Source organism: Papaver somniferum, chromosome 6 (assembly GCF_003573695.1).
Source record: "Papaver somniferum cultivar HN1 chromosome 6, ASM357369v1, whole genome shotgun sequence".
In the NCBI taxonomy this organism is placed as follows: domain Eukaryota; kingdom Viridiplantae; phylum Streptophyta; class Magnoliopsida; order Ranunculales; family Papaveraceae; genus Papaver; species Papaver somniferum.
The window spans coordinates 131,030,467-131,048,273 of NC_039363.1; the positions used below are offsets into that span (position 1 = coordinate 131,030,467).

At 36.8% G+C, this 17,807-nt stretch overlaps 3 protein-coding genes and 1 non-coding gene across 4 annotated transcripts; 2 read left to right on the forward strand and 2 right to left on the reverse strand.

Annotated features, from left to right (window-relative positions):
* Nucleotides 1–1,745: 1,745 nt before the first annotated feature.
* Nucleotides 1,746–10,556, forward strand: LOC113289317 (exocyst complex component SEC3A-like). The gene is made up of 25 exons (XM_026538550.1): nt 1,746–2,191; nt 2,826–2,896; nt 3,420–3,500; nt 3,663–3,730; nt 3,917–4,019; nt 4,186–4,331; nt 4,603–4,720; nt 5,299–5,403; nt 5,662–5,763; nt 5,851–5,988; nt 6,369–6,497; nt 6,690–6,770; nt 6,868–6,942; nt 7,345–7,515; nt 7,606–7,747; nt 7,868–7,932; nt 8,153–8,323; nt 8,408–8,487; nt 8,786–8,867; nt 9,189–9,286; nt 9,413–9,521; nt 9,623–9,691; nt 9,781–9,846; nt 9,935–10,024; nt 10,132–10,556. The coding sequence occupies exons 1-25, from the start codon at nt 2,014–2,016 to the stop codon at nt 10,240–10,242; spliced, it is 2,649 nt and encodes an 882-aa protein (XP_026394335.1). The 5' UTR covers nt 1,746–2,013; the 3' UTR covers nt 10,243–10,556.
* Nucleotides 10,557–11,002: 446 nt separating this feature from the next.
* LOC113289318 (long chain acyl-CoA synthetase 2-like) lies at nt 11,003–15,901 on the forward strand. Its single transcript, XM_026538551.1, has 18 exons — nt 11,003–11,408; nt 12,061–12,124; nt 12,245–12,334; nt 12,460–12,565; nt 12,701–12,777; nt 12,878–12,917; nt 13,004–13,098; nt 13,241–13,408; nt 13,515–13,625; nt 13,710–13,797; nt 13,892–13,958; nt 14,048–14,123; nt 14,209–14,326; nt 14,447–14,692; nt 14,813–14,952; nt 15,094–15,276; nt 15,359–15,478; nt 15,563–15,901. The coding sequence occupies exons 1-18, from the start codon at nt 11,257–11,259 to the stop codon at nt 15,608–15,610; spliced, it is 1,989 nt and encodes a 662-aa protein (XP_026394336.1). The 5' UTR covers nt 11,003–11,256; the 3' UTR covers nt 15,611–15,901.
* TRNAI-AAU lies at nt 11,679–11,752 on the reverse strand. Its single transcript has one exon. It is a non-coding gene; the product is annotated as a tRNA-Ile (tRNA).
* Nucleotides 15,902–15,981: 80 nt separating the features above from the next.
* On the reverse strand, nt 15,982–17,418 carry LOC113289320 (cold-regulated 413 plasma membrane protein 2-like). The gene is made up of 4 exons (XM_026538552.1): nt 17,018–17,418; nt 16,691–16,798; nt 16,540–16,610; nt 15,982–16,384 (listed from the first exon to the last, which is right to left on the reverse strand). Exons 1-4 carry the CDS (start codon nt 17,191–17,193, stop codon nt 16,131–16,133), a joined length of 609 nt encoding a protein of 202 aa, XP_026394337.1. The 5' UTR covers nt 17,194–17,418; the 3' UTR covers nt 15,982–16,130.
* Nucleotides 17,419–17,807: the final 389 nt, after the last annotated feature.

The following is a 17,807-nucleotide window of genomic DNA, read 5'->3' on the forward strand; positions in this document are numbered from 1 at the left end:
TATTTTGCTATCAAATTTCATTATACATGCTTTGGTTGTGCATTAATCTTTGAAAAATGAAAGATAAGATTTTAGTAGGTGTTTAAATTACCCATTATGTCAGCATCTTGAGCTTCCCAAAAAGCAACTCATATCCCGAAATTCACACAAACCCTAATGTGTATATGAAAACCAGAAATACAAAATTATTTTTGGGATCGGTCCTGCAAGAGATCCCCAATAGGGATCGGTCCTTCTATAGGTCTCCAAGACGAGGGTCGGTCATGATAAAGATACCCAATAATGATCGGTCCTGAAGATATCCAATAGGAATCAGACCATCAATCCCATTGATTCCTTTCAACTACGAAACAAGTTTTGCAAGTTTACTTCCTTAAACTCATGTAGTAAAACATAGTTTTCTAGGAATAGAATCAATCTAAAGTTCATTACACAATCTAGTAACAAGTTACTAAGAAAATATCAATGTCGCAATTACGAAGTTCAAAAGATAGACGTTATAATTCGTAATTCAATGTATCAAAGTTGTGATACAACTTGTATATTCTTCCGTAACACTTTGATTATAATAAAATGATCAAGTCTCTAGTACTACAGATTCATATATATAACTTCGCATGTTATGTTTTCAATACAAACGACTTGAAAGAAACGTAGATGGAAATGAAAACAAGTCAAGTTTTGTGTTACTAACTTGGAACAAAAGGATAATGTGTTTGCTGATGCTGATACGTCTTTAGGTTCTTCATAGTAACACGAGTTTGTCTCAACACTTCTAGACTTCCTAGTCTAACCTAATGAAGTTGACTCTAGTAATCTAATCAAGCGACCTTGAGTTTTGGAACTAAAATACAACAACCAAACTTGACATACCAACGTTTGCAGGGTTCAACCGAGCAATGCTCTAACACTTCACGTCAACGTTGTTATCGGTTCTGGAGCTCGCGATACTTGCCCCGTGTATTGTATCATAGCGTTCGTCGTCGTTGCCTCTTCATCTAATTTTTCAAACCATTTGATCCATTTGAATCATCCATTGTTGTTGTTGTTGGATATATATCACGACTGTATACGCCTCCTCATTTTCCAAATTCAGATCTATAAAGAGAAAAAAGTTTGATTGAAACGACAAAAAACAAGAAATATATTGATGGAAGAAATCTGATAAATTCTATAAAAATAAAAAACTAGAAGTTGTGCGAGTTTATTGGCGGACAAAAGTTGATTTATATAGTTATAATATACATATAGCCCTTGGATTTAACCGTTATCCATTATCGTATGAGATGGAGACCAACGTCTCATGTTGAACCAATCCTCGGCTTAAAGTTGGACGACCGTCCTTGGTAAGGACGGTTGGCTCAACCTCCACCAATATTTATTTTTCCACTATGAGAAACTTGATTTACCTATCCAGTAATATTAATCTGGCTCGGACAAAAAATGATTATACAAAATTACAGTTGTTCTAAACGAACTGTTCAAAAAACAACATCTAAACAATAATAACCCAAATATACCTTAAAAATGGGAATGATGAATCTTTTTAGTACCGAACTGAATGTCACGAGACCACCTAAATATTAGTTCGATGTCATGATACCCAACACAAATGTTTTGAGAGAGGCGGTTTATATTTTGTTTGGGGAGACGATATGTTATGATAGTCAGATCCCGATTTCACCGGGCAAGTAAAAAAAAAATGATGACTTCATTTTTGACTCTTTTTTTCGTTACTCCTACTATTTTTTTACTAGTCAAAAACTAATTTCAAAGAAGAACAAAAAGGTAATTGCTGCTGCTCTCTGTCACGCAAAGCTAGTCTGTAACTACACATCTAAGAAAAGTAAAAAGGAAACAACAATATAAGTTCTTCCAATTTCCCCTTCTTCTTCTTGTGCTCTCGCGTTTCGGCAGCATTTGGTCCAATTTGTAGAGGTTCAGATATATAGATCTCCCAGGAATTTCTTCCTCCCTCTATTCTAACTCTCGATTGATAGAAGAGGAAGAAGAATGGCGAAATCAAGTGCTGATGATGAAGAACTTAAAAGATTAAGTCAAGCAGCAATTGAAGCTACTAAGCAATCAATTGTTATGTCTATACGAGTTGCTAAGAGTAGAGGAATTTGGGGTAAATCTGGTCGATTAGGCCGTGGTCATATGGCTAGCCCTAGGGTTCTTGCTCTCTCATGTAAGTTTTGATCTGATTAGGTTATTTTTATTCTGCTTTCTAGATTTTGTGAATCTGATATGTGGACTCATACATAGTATTGGTTAGGTGTTTACTTTGCATCTGAATTTATCTGCAGTGGTTGGAGTTTAGTGAATTGTACTAGTTTTAGTCATGTATTTGATAAATGGCAACAATGTGTGTGATATTGTGGTTTAGATTGGGTTGGAATTCTTTTTGTTGTGAAATAGTGTCTATTTAGAGGTGACTATTGATAAGTCACCTCACATTACGAAGCAAGTGATTTTGCTTTTTGTTGTGATATTGTACTAGCTTTCTTAGTGACTATTGATAAGTCTGAACTTAAGAAGCAAGTGATTTTGCTTTTTGATTTTCTTACTGATGTATTGGACCGGATTACAACTTAAACACACTCCAATAAAGTGATTCTTTTATGAATGTAAGACATATTTTGTCCATGATTGACAGTGTGAGGTAATATTGTGCGGTTTATCAGTCTGCGCATGAATAAAGGGTTTCTATGAGCATCTTTGGTTGTCTATTATAACTGATAATACAGGCATAATTAACAGGAAAAGAGAAATGATTAAATGTAAAGAAATGGTATTGATTACGAGCTTTTGTTATTATGCAGCAAAATCAAAGGGCCAGAGTACTAAAGCATTTCTTCATGTTTTGAAGTATTCATCTGGAGGGGTTCTTGAGGTATTCATTTTTTTTTCTGGTAATTTTAGTGTTATCAACAAAAAGTTGTCCGCTAAAGTTCTTTTTCACATTAGATTGAGATTTCTCGGGATGAAAGGTGTAGAGTTTTTGAAAATAGGGAACTTCATTTGATGTTTTTTTCCTTCTTGTGACAATGTTAACTAGTACTTCTCCCCCCACATTGGTTATTATTTCTCTATTGGATAAAAAAAATGTAGGTTTGGTTATCAGAAGACATTTAGTTGAAAATTGTTGACTAGGTTTGACTAGGTATTTGACATGCTCACTAAGCGATGTGCCACCCAGTTGGGGCTTCTGGTGTATGTTGATTATGACATCAACTTGGCTGCTAAAATGTATACAAACTAAAAAGTCCTTAACGAAACTTGAACTGAGGAAGTTTCTCACTGAGTGAAAGAGAGGAAGTTAGTTTGGAAACCAAATGAATCATATAATCTGTTTATGAATATATTATCTTCCGTGCTAAAGCGTGACTGATGTCTCTATTTTCTTGTGGATTTAGCCTGCAAAACTATACAAGCTCAAGCATCTTACGAAGGTGGAAGTCCTCACAAGTGATCCCAGTGGATGTACATTTATGCTGGTAATGCATACAATCTTTTCTTCGTTCAAAGCTTACCCGCAATTCTAATTGTTTTCATCTTTTACCAAACCTCGTGAGATGCCGCATTAGCTATTTTTTTCGCTTATCAGACAGGCAAAGTTATACTTTGCTCAGAAACAGTCTGACTGAATTTTGATGCAGGGATTTGATAATCTTAGAAGCCAGAGTGTTGCACCACCTCAATGGACAATGCGTAACATTTATGACAGGTGGGATAGTTGGAGCCATAGCCATTCATGTGTATTATATTCTTCTCTGTTTGTAAATGCTGGCAGTAATTCTCATAGTCAGATGGTAAATCAATAGCTCACATGAATATGACTTGGTTTGTATTTGACAACATCCCATGAGAGCCTATTTTCACCATTCTAATCTTTATCCTTTTTTGCTTGCAGGAACCGCCTTCTATTATGCATCTTAAATATTTGTAAAGAGATGCTGGGGCATCTTCCCAAAGTAGTCGGTATAGATGTTGTGGAGATGGCTCTTTGGGCGAAGGTGCGTATATCAGTTTATCTTTCTCCTTCCTTATTACTTCTTATACTTGTTCTAACTGTTTGATTGTGGTTTCTCATGGTTTAACCTCACACATGGGCTATGTATGTATTCATGTAGCACGCCACTTCTTGACTATTGGTTTACACTTTACACGAATGATCTGTAGGAAAATACACCCACAGTTACCAATTATGCGAACTCTCAAGATAGGCAGGTTGCATCAATGGTGACAGAAGATGACTTAAAAGTGACTGTTGAAAGAGATCTAGTCTCACAAGCTGAAGAAGAGGATATGGAGGCTCTTCTTGGCACGTATGTATAATCCTTGTTCCTGTTCCCTAGCTTATCATCTTTGCTCTTGACTTGTTGAGTGTTTCCCTGCGTGTTATGTTTTCTATTATTTAATTCGAGAGCCCATCCAAGATCATCCAAAATTAAAATAGCCAATTAACTTTCAATCCAAAACTGGAAACATCTCCTGTTTTTGAGTTCCGTTGGTGGTAACTAAGATAAAATTCGAAATAGTGCTTTCAGTACAAAGTGACAGCTGGATATTGAGTTGGAGAGCATATTTCATTTGCAGGTATGTCATTGGAATCGGCGAAGCAGAGGCATTTTCCGAAAGGTTGAAGCGAGAACTCCTTGCTCTGGAAGCAGCTAATGTGCATGCCATTTTGGAAACTGATCCCTTGATAGAAGAGGTAACCCTCCGAGTCTTGTTAAGCATAGATTTATAAATATGAACTATGTCATGTAGGGAGCGCCATTTAGATAAGCAAGTTTACCCAGATATGGTGGGATACGGACCTAAAGAGGCATGGGTAATTACTTTTAGATCTATGATGAAGCACTAAAGAAAGATACATGACTACATTGTTGTGTCCAAATGGGAGAAAAATGATGCACGTAGGACTATAGGAGAGCAATGGTGATTTTATTCATATGTGTTGGACCTCTAATGCCATTCTTTCCCATGGTACTATTTTTGTAAGGATCGCCAAACTGAATTTCTCTATTTTTAGGATTACTGAAGTGGTTGACTAGTTCTTAGGGAGAAAAAAATGATGCACATCGGACTATAGGAGAACAATGGTTATTTTATTAATATGCTTTGGACCTCTAATGCCATTTGTTTCCACGGTAATTTATTTGTAAGGATCACCAAACTGAATGTCTCTCTTTCTAGGATTACCGAAGTGGTTGACTAGTTCTTAATATTTTTATTTCTGTTTGAAGTCATCTTTGGTAGTTTGCTTAATTAACTTTTCTGGAGATGCAGATTGTGCATGGTCTGGAATCAGCATCAATATGTGTGGATGATATGGATGAATGGTTGGGAATATTTAATGTAAAGCTGAGACACATGAGAGAGGATATTGCATCGGTATGGCCTTATTCCTATCTGAACACCAAATGTGAAGTACCGCTTCTTAAAATACATCTGCACGACTAAAATAAGAGATCTCTTTGATTATTAATATAATGGTGGCAATGCAATAAAAAGAAATGCTTATTTGTGTTGCTTTATAGTACAGATAACAACCTCATAGCTTTTTTGTCCAGTTGAGTGGTTGTTTAGTATTCTAAACACATGCACTTAGATATGTTGAAACATCCTTTGTCTTTGTTTGGTGATGCCCAGATAGAAACCCGTAACAATAAGTTGGAGATGCAGTCTGTAAATAATAAATCGCTCATTCAGGAGCTTGACAAACTTCTTGAACGCTTGCGTGTCCCTTCTCAGGTATATTTTGTGACTCATTATGTTGCATTATTCGTATATGTGTAGCTCAAAGTTTGTCTAACTTACTAATTCTACACTTGGTTGCAGTATGCTGCATGTCTAACTGGTGGTTCATTTGACGAGGCTCGCATGATTCAAAATGTTGAAGCTTGTGAATGGTTGACTGGTGCTCTTCGTGGTCTAGAAGTACCAAATTTGGATCCCTCCTATGCAAACATTCGAGCTGTGAGTTTATTCTCGTTACTGTATTATGGCAGATAATTACTAATTGGTAACTTACAAAAATGGGCGAGTCAAACCTTGTGGCTAGCCTGGGAAAAGTAGAATGGTGTGGTCAACGTTGTGAATCAACTATAAATTATTAGCGTTAACCTTATGGCTAGCTTGCTGTAGTAAAGGATAAGTATTATTTCATTAACCTATGGCAAATATGCATGGCATTCGGGTAGGAAGTCGTAATATGTGCATGTTTGGAGATATCTGGAACTCCAGTAGGGTTTATCCACTACGAAACTATGAAATTGTTATTTGTTATTATCTGTGACCAACTGACCATATTTCTCAGTCCTTCTGTATTGTAGTAATGAACTATGAAATTCATACAGGTTAAAGAGAAGCGGATAGAGCTCGAAAAATTGAAAACTACTTTTGTTCGAAGGGCATCTGAATTCTTGATGAAATATTTTGCTAGCTTGGTAGATTTTATGATAACTGACAAGAGTTATTTTTCCCAGGTATTTTCTACCTTTTATTTTTATCATGGTTATTGTAAAAAGGGTACCCCAATGGTATTTTAATTTTCTTGAGAAGAAGGATCAAGGTTACAAGAGATGGAATTCGAACTGCTTGTTATTGTTACTATTATTATGTTTTAATTTTAGAAATTATTAAATTTGAACTGCTTGTTATCTCGGATGTGATTTCAGAGAGGACAGCTAAAGAGACCTGATCATGCTGATCTCCGGTACAAATGCAGGACATATGCACGCCTCCTACAGCATTTAAAGGTTTCACTTCGTGGGCAAATATGTAGATGCAGCTAGAAGTCAAATTAAGTTATTTTTTTCATATTGCGACTCATACATTTCTTTGCGTTGACTTCAGAATCTTGACAAGAATTGCTTAGGTCCTTTGAGAAAAGCATACTGTAGTTCCCTTAACTTACTTCTTCGTCGGGAGGTACTGTACTATCCACCATATTTTATATGATTTTTAATTTTGGGCAGTCATGTGATTTTGCAGCATTGCTTGTTTACAGTAAAAGTTATAATTAATTTGGTACAGTGTTTCTTCGTTGTAGTTTGACACTTATTTACTCAGACGATGGTTTATTTCTTCAAACCCCCACCGTATATCGTAGGATACCTTAGTTCCTTCATCCGTACTCTTATATCTGTCTTAGAATATTTGTTAGCTTAATATATCCGCAGCTGCTAACACTGAAGTTGATTCCCTTGTCGTCCTCGGGATTTCCTTGTGTTTTTGATATTAGTTTTACACCAGGCACCTCTGTTGTTATCTATATGTCATAGTACAAGCAATTAAATACCCCATGGTTTTGATATTTTTCATTATTTGTAGGCCCGTGAGTTTGCAAATGAGCTTCGTGCTAGTACAAAAGCATCAAAGAATCCAACAGTATGGCTTGAAGCTTCTTCAGGCTCCAGTTCAGCGAACAATGCAGATACTTCGACAGTTTCCGATGCATATTCAAAGATGCTTACAATTTTTATTCCACTCCTTGTAGATGAGGTTATATTCTCCTCTTCTTATTTGCTTAAACTTCCATTACGTACATCTAATCTGAATTTCTGACCATCTCCTTACGGTGCTGATACACAGAGTTCCTTTTTTGCACATTTCATGTGCTTTGAGGTTCCTGCACTTGTTCCTCCAGGAGGTCCTGCCAATAGTAAGAAAGCAGCCAATGATGATGTAGATGATTTGGGCATTATGGAGATCGATGACAATGATGTAAAACCTGGTAGGACTTCCCCATTAATCATCTTATCACAATAGCAGCTACGTTTTATTTTATTTACAATCAATCAATATGATTTTCTAGAAATGACATAAGTATGAGCTGTGGTTTTGCATTTTGCAGTTAAAAATTCTGTCGAGCTAGGAACACTGAATGATTCTCTCCAAGAATTGCTCACTGGAATCCAAGTAAAGTGTTAACCTCATATACGGCTATTGTCATTGCAACATTATGAGCTAGTTCTATGACATGCTCTACTTTGGTTTCCTATGCACAGCTCAAGAAAATTAGTTAGAATGATATGTTCATTTGTGTTATTTTATTTTGAACCAATCATGTTATTCTCTCTTGTCCCTTTAAGGCGTCCAAAAGTATATACTAGCTAAAATTATGCTCCAATGTTTGTAGGAGGATTTCTATGCTGTTGTTGATTGGGCATACAAGATTGATCCTTTGCGTTGCATATCAATGCATGGGATTACAGAGCGTTATCTTTCTGGTCAGAAAGCCGACGCAGCAGGATTTGTGCGCCTCTTGCTTGATGACCTGGAGTCAAGAATTTCTATGCAGTTCAATCGGGTAAGCGATGATCTTCCTGTGGATATACATATTTCCTAGCCTTGTTAAAAGCCGTTCTTTGTTTGAGCCTACAAAATTTTGCAGTTCGTGGACGAAGCTTGCCACCAGATTGAGAGAAATGAGCGCAATGTTCGCCAAATGGGTGTCTTATCTTATATTCCAAGGTACTTTGGCGTTCATGTTTGTTGTTCTTAAGTTTCAATCTCACAGTATTACATTTGAGCCGTTTTTTACATGATTTAGATGAAGGGTACACTTGGGCATGCTTTCTTGTATATTATGCAAAAACATTCATATTAATCTTTCAATTGCCTCCCAGTATGTTTAAAATAGTTCTTGGAAACTAATTTTGCATTATAATCTCTTGATCTGTTTAATGTCTATGCAATCTATGTGTATCTATTCAATTCCAACGTAGACTAAGCATATGTAATGTCTTTTTTTTCCCCCCAACTGAAATAGGTTTGCAACCCTTGCTACTCGTATGGAACAGTACATCCAGGGACAATCTAGGGATTTGGTTGATCAAGCATATACAAAATTCGTAAGTTCGTTGTAATTTTTTATGCTGGTCTTACTTGATCTGGTTTGTTTCATTTATTTTGTTCATTACCATGTCTTTCATTCTCCGCATATCTTACAATCCTCGTTAGACATGTAATGGTTGGATCTAGTTGAGAGTGTCAGTATGAGAGTCCTCTAATAAACTTTGAACAAGCAAATAAAATAGAAGGGGATTTGCTGGTCACTAACGTAGGTGGTCTTGAATAGAGAAGAAGACTATCTAAACAAAATTATATTCACACATGCATTTATTAGTTGTTTAATCGTGCCCACTGATTTTTCTGTGCTCTTCTGGGGACAGGTTAACATTATGTTTGCAACTTTGGAGAAAATTGCACAAGCGGACCCAAAATATGCTGATATTGTGCTTTTGGAGAATTATGCAGCCTTCCAGAACAGGTCTCGAGTATTCTGCTTCACATATTTAGTCACTTGCTCAACTTGTTCTTAATGTCAAGATGTGTTTTTTCTTCTTTGGTTTCTCTTTCTGTGTTTACCATATTGACTTGAGGTTATTCTATGCAGTCTCTATGATCTAGCTAATGTTGTTCCAACACTTGCCAAGTTCTATCATCAAGCAAGTGAATCTTATGAGCAAGCTTGCACACGCCATATTAATGTTATTATATACTTCGTAAGGATTTCACCTTTTCCCCTTTCTCTGTCCCTTTCGTATCCATTTAAGAGACCTTTGCCTTGTGAAGATATTAATATTCATAAAAAATATCTTGTCAGCAATTCGAGAAGCTTTTCCAGTTTCACCGCAAAATCGAGGACTTGATGTATACCATTCCCCCAGAAGAGGTTAGCGGATCTTAGTAATTGTCCTTGTTTTCTCAAACTGAAACCGCTCATGCATATTTCAAGTGATGATTTTAAATCATTATCCGCAGATTCCTTTCCAGCTAGGACTATCAAAGATGGAGTTAAGGAAGATGTTGAAATCGAGTTTATCAGGGGTAAGTTAAAATTAATGTGATATAAATTGCTAGTTTCTTTCTACAGTATGATTTCTTAACTGATCTTTTTTTACTTTTCACTGGACAGGTTGACAAGTCTGTAGCCTCAATGTATAGAAAGTTACAGAAGTTTTTAACTTCAGAGGAGTTGTTACCTTCTTTATGGGACAAATGCAAGGTCAATCTTTTCTTTCCTGTTTTTCATTTTAACCATTAATTTTTATTTTCAAAAAGGGCGAACATTTTGTCATCCAATGAGTAACCGAAAGTTGTATATTGTTACAGAAAGAGTTTCTTGACAAATATGAGAGCTTTGCACAAACGGTTGGCAAGATTTACCCCAACGAGACCATTCCCGCTGTGTCAGAAATGAAAGATCTTCTTGCTACCATGTAGAGAGGAATGTGAATGCCTATTCGCCCCTCCCCTTATCTTGTAATGTACAGTCCGAAATACCCCTCTCCTTTTTGTGATTAGGAAATGTAGTTTTTCCTAGTCTCCTGTTTGTAATTCAATTTAGTGTTTCTTAAACTACATGCAGAGCATGTCCCTTAAAAACTTTCTTATAAAATTTGTCAGCTTATAAGTGGACTGGTTGGTTATTTGATGTTCTATCACCATTTTCTTGCCTGTATATTGTTTTTTTGTTGCATGTAGTGGCACACTGAAAACATAAATTCATTGATCCATTAGGTTTGTTCTTTCCCCAATCCCTCCTCGTATTGTTGTGTTTTATGCTTCTGACTTTTCAGTTCTCTACACTCGAATGTTTTGACTGCTAGTGCCAATCATGGTCATATGTTCTTTCATTTGTCGGAGCTTCATGATTGCAGTAACTTCTTCAATTTAGATTCCAAGTACAGTATCAATTACCAACCAATACAGGCACATGGGGAGTTTTGTTCTTCAGACACGATTCCCATTTGTTTGAGCAAGTTGATACTGGTTTGCAGAATGCAAGTAGATAAGGCTTATCAAGATGGTAGATCTTGGGAGTGTCACTTTTGTTCTAGACCAAATCACCAAGTCTTAATGAATATCAGAAACCAAATCATTATATCTGAACTTGATTTCTTTAGTGAGGTTCCAACTAGAAATGAACTAAAAGGAAGAGTGAAAAATGTAATTTTCTTTGCTTCTGGAAGTCATAAAGACCAACCACCTACTATTTCATCCAGCGATTACTGGCTCTATTTATTACTGTTGAATTTATTGTCAGCTACCCAACTGTCACCTTCTCCCACCCATTACATAAGTCACTCTTTTCTTTTGCAAGTTGCTACTAATACTGCATTAGCTCAAATATTCTGAGTACCAACCTTGTCTACTTCTTTCATCTTCTTCATCTTAAATATCACATGATATGCTTATGATCTGATCGTCAATATCGATCTGCGAGGAAAGGGAGCAATGGCGTTGATGAAGTATACGGTTGAAGTCGAAGAATCAAAGCCGGCTGTAGGAGACAGGCCTTCAGCTGGACCTGTGTATAGATCAATTTTTGCCAAGGATGGTCTCTTGGAGTTACCTGCTGGAATTGAATCTCCTTGGGAATTCTTCAGGTGTGCTAACTTAACCTTTTAACTTGTCAGTTACATCTCTATTACAATCAATACCAGTGCTCCATTTTACGTGCATTTTGATATCATTATTGACAAAAACTGGGAGAAGAAAAACCTGCTTTTTAATTATGGCACCAATTTCAGCAATTTCTCATCGCCCCACTGCTACTCATCTCGTTATTAGTATCATTACAATCTCAGAATTCTCAGTTGTGCTCATACAATTTGAGAGCAGCTCAGATAATAAAAAAATATGAAAAGTAAAAACAGTGGCCCATGCAGGTCTCGAACCTGCGACCTTCGCGTTATTAGCACGACGCTCTAACCAACTGAGCTAATGGGCCAATTTGCTTACTGTGGTGGCAAATATTAATTTGATGAGGTTACTAAGTTTATGCTTCCCAGCCAGCCTCAACATATCCCTTCTCGAAATACGTTTTGAGAAGTTCTAATTTCCAACTAATTAACCGAAGGAGAAATTTTGCTGCAACTACAATGGCGAGACAAACCTCACCTTTTCTTCCTGTATCTCACAAATGTAGCCAGCTTCTTTCTCAAACACACTGTACCAGCTCTTGGGTTGTTTTTCGTTTTTCATCTCTCTGCAAATTTCTTATCTTGATTTTATATTTTTATATTTTTGCTTTTGCAGTAAATCTGTTGAGAAAAATCCTAAAAATCCTATGCTGGGTCGTCGAGAAATTGTTGATGGCAAGGTACTGCAGTTTCTTACCCTCTATTTCCTCTCTCAGTACACCAAGTTATACTGTTATAGTCACCATATGATCATATGAAGTGAATCCAAATCACATCATCTAACACTTTTGAATTTACAGGTGGGTCCATATGTATGGACAACATATCAACAAGTATATGATGAATCTATTGAAATTGGGTCTGCCATTAGGCATTCTGGTGTTAATCCAGTAAGCCCGTTATCTCACATTTCAATTTGTCATTAAATTTTGTTTCTTTTTCATATGAACTTCTAATCATTCTGGTTGAGGAATTTCATCAAATAATTGTTTGGTTTTCATGTATATGTTGTTAGGGAGATCGATGTGGCATATACGGATCCAATTGTCCTGAATGGATTACAGCTATGGAGGCATGTAATAGCCATGGTGTACAGTATGTGCCGCTCTATGACACTCTTGGTAAGTTTTCAGTTTCTTAGCAAAGGGTTCTCTGCTGATGAAGTCTAGAAAAGTGTGTAACTACTGTTGGTTTTGTTATATAGTTGATAAAACAAGAGTACATAGCTGATGTTTTACGCTCTATCAATTTTGCAGGAGCTAATGCAGTGGAGTTCATTATAAACCATGCTGAAATCTCTCTAGTCTTTGTTCAAGAAATTAAAATACAAGCGGTAAAATTCCATCTCTAATGGAACATGCTAGGATATACTTGAAATATCTCAGTGTTTGATATCTTATAGACGCATATGTAAGTGGTAATTCTTTGTGCAGGTGCTAAAATGCCTTGAGAGGTGTACACCACATCTAAAAAGTATGTTGAGAATGTGTTTTCGTTTATAGAAAGGGGAGTTTGTAATGTTTGAGAAACTAACACTCAATTTCATCTTTTTTCATCAGCAATTGTTAGCTTTGGGAAGGTTACTGATGAGCAAAAGAAAGAAGCTGAGCAAGTGGGGGTTTCTTGCTTCTCCTGGAAAGAATATTCCTCATTGGTAACAACTTGAAATTTGTTTGTTGGTTTGAATCTAGTGTATGTTGATTTAATATTTAGCTAGTTGTATTTGCACGAGCTCATAGATTAAGGTTTTCTCATTTCAGTGGTGACACCTGACCAATTTTCTCACATTTTTCCAGGGAAGTCAATACTGTAAAGAATTGCCTCCAAGAAAGAAGAGTGATATATGCACAATTATGTATACGAGTGGAACAACTGGAGATCCAAAAGGAGTTATACTGACTAACGAGGTTATAATGGCGTCAGTCTTGGTTACGGATCATATGCTTTTTGTAACAGATAAAGCGGTAAATTGTCTAGCTCTTTATTATTTTATGAATGGATATGTGATTCATGATTCTATCCCGAGGTTTCAAACGAGAAGTAAAGCTGTTTTTTTTTTTTGACAAACAGGTGTCAGAAGAAGATTCCTACTTTTCATTCCTTCCACTTGCTCATGTATTTGATCAGATAATGGAGAATTATTGTATATACAAGGGTGCCTCCGTAGGATTCTGGAGGGGGGTAAGATTCTTCAGATTGTGAATCCATCTACTTCCTACATGCTACTTTGCTATATCATTGTATTCGCTCGTTGTCACTTTGCAGGATGTGAGGTATTTGATGGAGGACATTCAGGAACTGAAGCCAACGATATTATGTGGAGTACCTCGAGTTTTTGACCGTATATACACAGGTTTTGATTTATTTTTCTCTTACTGGGTTATCATTTTGTTTGATGTCTGGTTATGACTTCTGACCATGCTTCATATATTATTTTCTTTCTGAAGGTACACTTGATAAAGTCTCATCAGGAGGGGCACTGCAGAAGAGATTGTTTCAGTTTGCTTATAACTTGTACGCTTTTCAATAAACTCCTCACAATTACCTTTACATATCTTTTACATTTTTTGTTTAATTCAAATAACCTTTTCCATTGACGACAGCAAGTTGAAGAATCTGGAGAAGGGGCTGAAACAAGATCAAGCATCACCCTTCTTTGATAAACTTATCTTTAGCAAGGTCTCTATTTCATTTTCTTGTTGTTTCTGTTTTGGTGAATAATATGCTTCTATTCCCTGATCACCGGTCTGAATTTAATATTAAGATCAAACAAGTACTTGGTGGACGAGTTCGTTGTTTAATATCTGGAGCTGCACCATTACGCAGACCCGTGGAAGAGTTTCTGAGAGTCACATGCTGCGGTATCGTATCACAAGGATATGGTATGCTAAACTAAACGACCTTTATAGGAACTTTTTAATTGTCTTATGAATTGTCTTTTTCGATTCTAGATTTTCTCACATCCACTTATGCATATTTTGTTTATCTGGTGTGACCGACAGGTCTCACTGAGAGTTCTGGTGGTTGTATGAGCTGTGTCGCCAATGTGTTCTCTATGATGGGAACTGTGGGAATTCCAATATCAACTATTGAAGTAAGACTTGAATCAGTGCCTGAGATGGGATATGATGCACTCTCTGCAGTACCACGTGGAGAAATTTGTTTGAGGGGTAAGACTATGTTCTCTGGTTACCATAAGAGACAGGATCTTGTGGAAGATGTCATTGTGGATGGCTGGTTTCATACAGGTATATTGTGTTCTGAATTTGTTTTCTGTAAACGGTTACTAAACTTGCACAAAAATTAAGGGAACGATTTTGGTCCACCTCATGATTCATGAACGTAACTTATATGGGAGGATATTCCAGGTGACATTGGAGAATGGCAGCCCGACGGGGCAATGAAAATTATTGACAGGAAAAAGAACATTTTTAAGTTGTCCCAAGGTGAATATGTTGCTGTTGAAAATCTTGAAAGCATATTTGGACAATGCCCACTTATCACGTCGGTGAGTTAAACCATAGTACGCTAAGCAAGTGAAATAAATTCTGCAAATAGACATTTTTTGCATTTCGTGCAATACTTTATCGCGTCTTCTCTTCCAGCTTATGATGCTTAATTAGTTGTTTGACAAATTTTCTTGCCTTAGATTTGGGTCTACGGTAACAGTTTTGAATCCTTTCTTGTGGCGGTGGTGGTTCCTGATCGAAAGGCGCTTGAAGATTGGGCAGCACTCAACAATGAGCCCGTAGATTTCAGCTTGCTGTGTGAAAACCCCAAGGCGAATAAGTACATTTTGGATGAACTGAACAGCACTGGCCAAGCACATAAAGTACGTACGCGTACTTATCATTTAAAGTTCAACATGTTTTCACAACTTACGTTATGGTTGCTTCTATGAATTGTTTCCACAGCTTAGAGGATTTGAGATGCTAAAAGCAATTTATTTGGAGCCAACTTCCTTCGATATTGAAAGGGATTTGGTTACTCCTACATTCAAATTGAAGAGATCTCAGCTAGCTGCCTATTACAAGGTACGGGTCATCAAATCTATTATTTCTTTTATTTCCCTTGGCCAATCTGATCATTTATAATGCTTCTGCCAACACCTTCTGTAGGATCGTGTTGATCAGCTCTATATTGAAGGCAAAGGAACTAAAGCTTGAGAAATTAATACACCTAGGATTGGTATTCAGTGTGTTATCAAGATTGGTCGATATCGAAGATACCAGAATTGGGAAAGAAAATAGATGCTGCACTAGAAATTTATTCTCTAAGTTACTCTTAGGTAAATAGTTTAACATCTCGGATGTATTTTCATCCGTTCGGTAGCAAAATAATTTCTGAAATATCTGTATGTATTTAAAATTGGCTATTTATACCCTACGGGTACATCAAGACTCAGTTACACCGCATGTAAGATCAGTATATTCCCTAATAAAATTGTGTTTCTAGTATCCACCAATGTAAACTTCTAAATCTCTGTATGATGTAGATTTCAGATTGAAATTGTTTTACAGTACCAAGGCCAAGAAGCTGCTGAGAAAAAGAATGAAAGATAAATTGCATCATATAATCACATTTATCACTCAGTGGCAGTTTATCTGCAGATTTACAAGAACATGATACACACCCACACACTCGAACACAAGGCATTGTTGCTGAAAATAAAAAGAGGGCCAGTTTCTAGATGATAAATCGAACTAGTGCCCAGACTGGATAGACCATCAAAAGAAGGATGCCAATGGAATTGGAAAGACCCTTACTTTGAGTAAATGATTTTCTGAAACCACCTGATTTTTGGATGTGTTCTTGTAGCAAGAAACATGCGATGGCAAGGCAAATGGCAACACCACCCCAACTATTTCTCAGGGTGTGAGCAAACAGATGAGGAGTCACCACCAACAGAAGAACCAATGCTCCAGGCATTTCAAACCATTCTGTGCCCACATTAGTTGACAAAATTATGATCAGTGGATCAACACAAACAAGCTTAATGGAGTTGTGTTGGACTTGGATCACATCATTTGCGTATGTAGTAGAATAATGGAAAGTAGTAAATCACAAGAAAAGGTAAATGGGAGATAGAAAGTACCTGGGAAGTGCTTTGGGAAAAAGAGGCGCAACACGACTGCAACAAAAGCAACCCATTTTCCTGGGTCTCCTCTGCACCATACGCGAAGACATTTAATTGTATTGTTGTGAATCAGGGGAGGGAAGACAACTGAAAGGAAACAAATACTCACCTTATGAAGTCGAAAACTACGCTAGGAAGAGTGAAGAAAATGTAAGGTATCAAAAGTTGAGTCAACATTTCTGTCTTCCAGTTTGTTCGATCCAAGATCAACAAATAGCTGCAGTAGCAAGTAGGAGTATTTAGTTAGAAATTGAAAACCTTCTGACATTCTACATTTTGGTCTTTCAACAAGACAAAAATCTGTCAGAAAACCTGAATTATGATCCATGAACTGACAAAATCAACAGAATTTAATGTGCTTTTACAGAAAAAACAGGATTCATAACATAAATACTTGAAATTTAGAGAGAGATATATGTTGGGGAGGAGAACGTACATGGCAGCGACACAAGCTAACCATTGGAAGAAGGAACTTCCGAATCCAAAGCCCCCAAGCTTGATGACATCGTTAGCGAATTTCTTAGCAGCGGATTTGAGATCTTGAAGATCAGAAGTGAGTGCTTCAGTGGTTTTTTCATCAGTTTTCATGGCTATGTACTCTGTTCTCACCATATCTCCCTTTTAGATCGGAAGAACGGATTACTAAAATCTAAGATACGGAAAAATTACTATTTCTATACAGAGAGCCGGCAATGGAGTTGAAAAAAAACAATGTATTATTGAGACAGACGGCAACCAAAAGAAGCAAGAGATTAAGACCGCTTGTTGATTTTTATTTGTTAGAAATGGGATGTTGAATAATTGAATGGATAAGTATATCACGTTCTCCCGAACTGCCCAGCTCACTGTTGCTGAGCTTGCAGTTGTACTAGTAGTTACTCCCTCCACATCTCTCTAACGCAGTTTCTCAACTACAAGATATTTGCCACAAATGAGTGGGACATTTGATGGGCCAGGTGGCTAGTCAAATTCGAAACATAAGAACTGAGCGGTTAATAATAACGGAACGGACACTTGCCCGCCAGCGGCAAAGACTTGGCTGCTCGGCACCGCTTTAACGGCTATATACCCCTCTTAACCTTGATAATGATAAGGATAATGAATAATTTGGATTCAGCGTGATAGCTATTCGTTGGTTCCGATTAACTGTTGTTTGTGTTTTCTTTTCTTTTTTTTAACTCTTCCTCCAAATCTAACAATAATAAGTGTTATTCAACATTTGAGCC